This window comes from Athalia rosae, chromosome 5, assembly GCF_917208135.1.
Source record: "Athalia rosae chromosome 5, iyAthRosa1.1, whole genome shotgun sequence".
NCBI lineage: Eukaryota > Metazoa > Arthropoda > Insecta > Hymenoptera > Athaliidae > Athalia > Athalia rosae.
Genome location: NC_064030.1, coordinates 9,085,452 through 9,088,830, shown reverse-complemented (window position 1 = coordinate 9,088,830; position 3,379 = coordinate 9,085,452). Strand labels below are relative to the sequence as shown.

The 3,379-nt window shown below is 43.2% G+C and overlaps 1 protein-coding gene across 1 annotated transcript; it reads right to left on the bottom strand.

Annotated features, from left to right (window-relative positions):
- Positions 1-874: 874 nt before the first annotated feature.
- LOC105690140 (cold and drought-regulated protein CORA-like) lies at positions 875-2,643 on the bottom strand. Its single transcript, XM_012407709.3, has 3 exons — positions 1,924-2,643; positions 1,565-1,828; positions 875-1,463 (listed from the first exon to the last, which is right to left on the bottom strand). The coding sequence occupies exons 1-3, from the start codon at positions 2,192-2,194 to the stop codon at positions 1,120-1,122; spliced, it is 879 nt and encodes a 292-aa protein (XP_012263132.3). The 5' UTR covers positions 2,195-2,643; the 3' UTR covers positions 875-1,119.
- Positions 2,644-3,379: the final 736 nt, after the last annotated feature.

Below are 3,379 nucleotides of genomic sequence, written 5' to 3'. Positions count from 1 at the left end.
TAGATTTACCACCCAACAGTGTCTGATGCAAGTTTATAAGTATATACGAGTTTCAAGTAGCAGTCCGATTACGGCAAAGTTGAACTACGTAGAATTTCGGTTTAATATACAACTTGGCGAACAGAATTTGAAAATGGAATAGCGATCGAAACTAACAGCATGAAATACGAGTTAAAATTTATACGCGATTAGAGAGTTCAGAGAGACCGAAATGTCCACCAATCGCAATCGCTCGGCTGCGAAACATCATGCTTCGGTATAATTTATTGGCAATGTCGTTTGTTGACAAACAAAGCGAACATCGCGTTGACTGATCTAGTTGGCGTACAGAGTTACGGTATATGTAGATAAACTATGCTTTGGATTAATAATTGTTTAAAAGCTTCAGAATATTCTTTCAGTAACGCTGAAACTCCACTCTGCATATGCTGGCAATTCAGGTAAAATGTAATCTGGCTAGCATTAAATATAGCAGGTAACATTCAACGCACGCTTTTGATTGAAGTTAAGTGAAACTTACACACCTCCGGTAGTTGAATGATTATTCCTTTGATAACGAATACCAGCCAGCTTCCTCTGGTTATTAAAAACATGTACACATGTTTTTTATATACACGCAGGATCGATCAACGAATATATAACTTGCAAAATATCTTGCACCGACCAATTCGGCTGGAATTATTGTTGGTGTTTTACCGCAGTATATATATAAACAATAATTTCCAGACATCGATGATAACCGCTGAATATTCTCACACTATAAGACCACCGCGTTGAACAGCATCTGTTGCACTGTTCAGTAAATGAAATCGGGTAAAGTTCTGAAAAATAACTCATAGAAGTTCTGTTGGGGTGATAAATGAAATACGAAAAATTTAAATCAACGATTTCAATATTTTTAATAATCAACTATTCAACAAGATCGTATAATTTGCTTCCGAAGCTATTTGGAAATCATTTCATCTCAAATATATATATATACAATTAATACGGTAAGCAGCTGATCAAGAACATACATATATCGGCCCGTATCAACATCCAAGTCAAACTCGTTCCTGAATCTGAATTCGAACGTTTCGACTTTGAATTAACTCTCCCGGCGTTTCGTCACATAATCATCTAATAGTGATCGCCCTCGTAACCTCCTTCGTCGTATGCCTGGTGATCGCCGGATTCATCCCCGGTAGAATAGGAACTATGAGTACCGTGAGAACCCTCGCCTTCATTCCCTGAGGAATAGTGTTCACCGCTGCCACCTCCGGTCGAGTAACTTCCGGAACTACCCTCTCCCTCGGAGATGTGGTGGGCGCCATCACCCCCGTCGGAATAATGCCCGGAGTCACCCCCCTCGCCGCCGTCTGTGTAATACCCAGCTTCATCTCCACCCTCGCTGTAATGCTCGCCCTCCGAGTAGCCGGCGTGGTCACTTTCGACGGGGGAATAATGAGCGTCTACGATGGTCCCTGTTACGGGGAATAAATAGTTTGATAATTGGCTGTGAGATTGAAAAATACATTCGCTTTATTTGTTGCAAGCTAAGGGTGAGCGTTCTAAGTTTACCAACCGGCGCCCTCGTGATCTTCGCCGTGAGAACCTTCGTGGCTTCTGTACGAGCCACTTTTTCCATGCTTTCCACCATCCTCGGTACCCTTGGCCTTTCCGAAAGCGGTGTGCTTTTCAAATCCGTAATTATCACCGTCCTGTTTGTGAAAAGTGTCTAGAGTTTTGTAACCATTGTCACCTTTACTGTACGTTTGTTTCAGGTAACCCTTTTCGCCCTCGGCGTCGCTACCGTAAGTTTTATAGTAACCACCTTCATCGGATTTGCCTTGAACATCAGAAATAGTGTCGATTGAATTATCGTTAACGAACATTGAAAATTCAAAATTGCCAGCCGGATATAATCCGATATAACTAACGTACCCGATGCATTTTTCATCGTTGTTCTTTTTGGTTTTTTTTCACCATTTGCCTCCCGTGATTTTCTGGCTTCCGTTCCAGCGGTCAAAAGGTCTTCTACTTCCGTTGCAAAACCGAGCGGAACCGAAGCGCGTACATCCCGATAAGAAGAACCGACGGAAGCGATGTCGTCTTCGATCGCGTGGAGATACTCGTCGAAGGAGGCGGGTCTGGCAAGGACACAGCTCGCGACGAAGAGCAGAGAGCCAAGAAATAAGATCATGTTGGATCGCATCCGTCGTTGAACTTTTTTACCGATGAAAACTTGCGCGTTTTTGATTCAGCGCTTTGTACACCGTAGAGTTCGATCTGTTATGGTTTATTATACCGTTTCTCCGAGTACGTAATGGTGATCGGTATTTTCTGCAGGCGCCAAATGGTTTATAAAGCCTTTTATAAGTCTCCCACTTTATGGATATTCCATGGGGAACGGTACGGATTTGTCGTCGAGTGTTGAGGTACACGCAATTCCGATACGTCGTTTCACAAGAGGCTTGGTGGTCCGGGTCGAGGTGTAAATTGACTTGGCAAGTCGCTACACCAGATGATCAATCAGGTACGACGCCTTCACGCTGTCGTTATTCACTCTTTCGTGTTAATCGATGTGAAAATACGTTATACGCCCGCGCTGGGGCTTTTAATGCAACGCCGAGTTTTGGTATGGCGTTTGCCAATTTCTGACTTAATCAGCCTTTTGTGTCACGTACTCGTGATATTTACGTAAAGTTTTGCACCAGGAAACTGGGTAGGGGCTTCTAAGCAACGCCTTGAATAAAAACTCGGCGTGATTTCACTGCCTATTGTCGTAGGTACGATTGACATATCGATTATGTGGCGCGCCGGTTGAGCGATCTGTGGCTTTCCTCAAAACCGGCAAGAAAACCACTACCGCTGACACAATGCCTGACGTAACGGATTATAGGACGATGATCCCAAACTCCACCATTGTCTCCCCTTCCCCTTATAAAATCTTAATATCTATTTCCTTGCAGGCAAACTGAAATATCATTCCAGTTACTCGTTATAATACCTAATACTTACTTCCCGATATAACTGCAACCTCATGCATGAAAGGTGGGATATTATATTTTCACAGCTATCTGCGCATTTACGAATCGACGAATGAGATGCGAGAAACTAATATCTAATAAGGCAGTGAAATCGAATTTCTACTCGATAATATACATGTAACGGAACATGGTGTACGGTGACACAAGGTTCAAGTAACTAGAGACAGAAATTCGGTAGTCGGTAGCCTTTAGCTAGCTACAATTCGATAAGTTCGAAATCTAGCAGGAGATGAAGTGCTAACACGTAACACTTTGTCGGAATACGTCCACCCTGATTAAAGGAATGCCAGAGCGTCGCAGTCTGTCTAGCCCCTCGCAACTCGTCGAAATGCATCGGTTTGTTGACACCG

Excerpts from the sequence above, each read along its gene's own strand:
- LOC105690140 (XM_012407709.3), bottom strand. The coding sequence starts at position 2,194 with ATGCGATCCAACATGATCTTATTTCTTGGCTCTCTGCTCTTCGTCGCG. Across the intron at positions 1,829-1,923 it reads AACGATGAAAAATGCATCGG|GCAAATCCGATGAAGGTGGT; the intron begins GTACGTTAGTTA and ends CTGATGTTCAAG. Across the intron at positions 1,464-1,564 it reads CGAAGATCACGAGGGCGCCG|GGACCATCGTAGACGCTCAT; the intron begins GTTGGTAAACTT and ends TCCCCGTAACAG.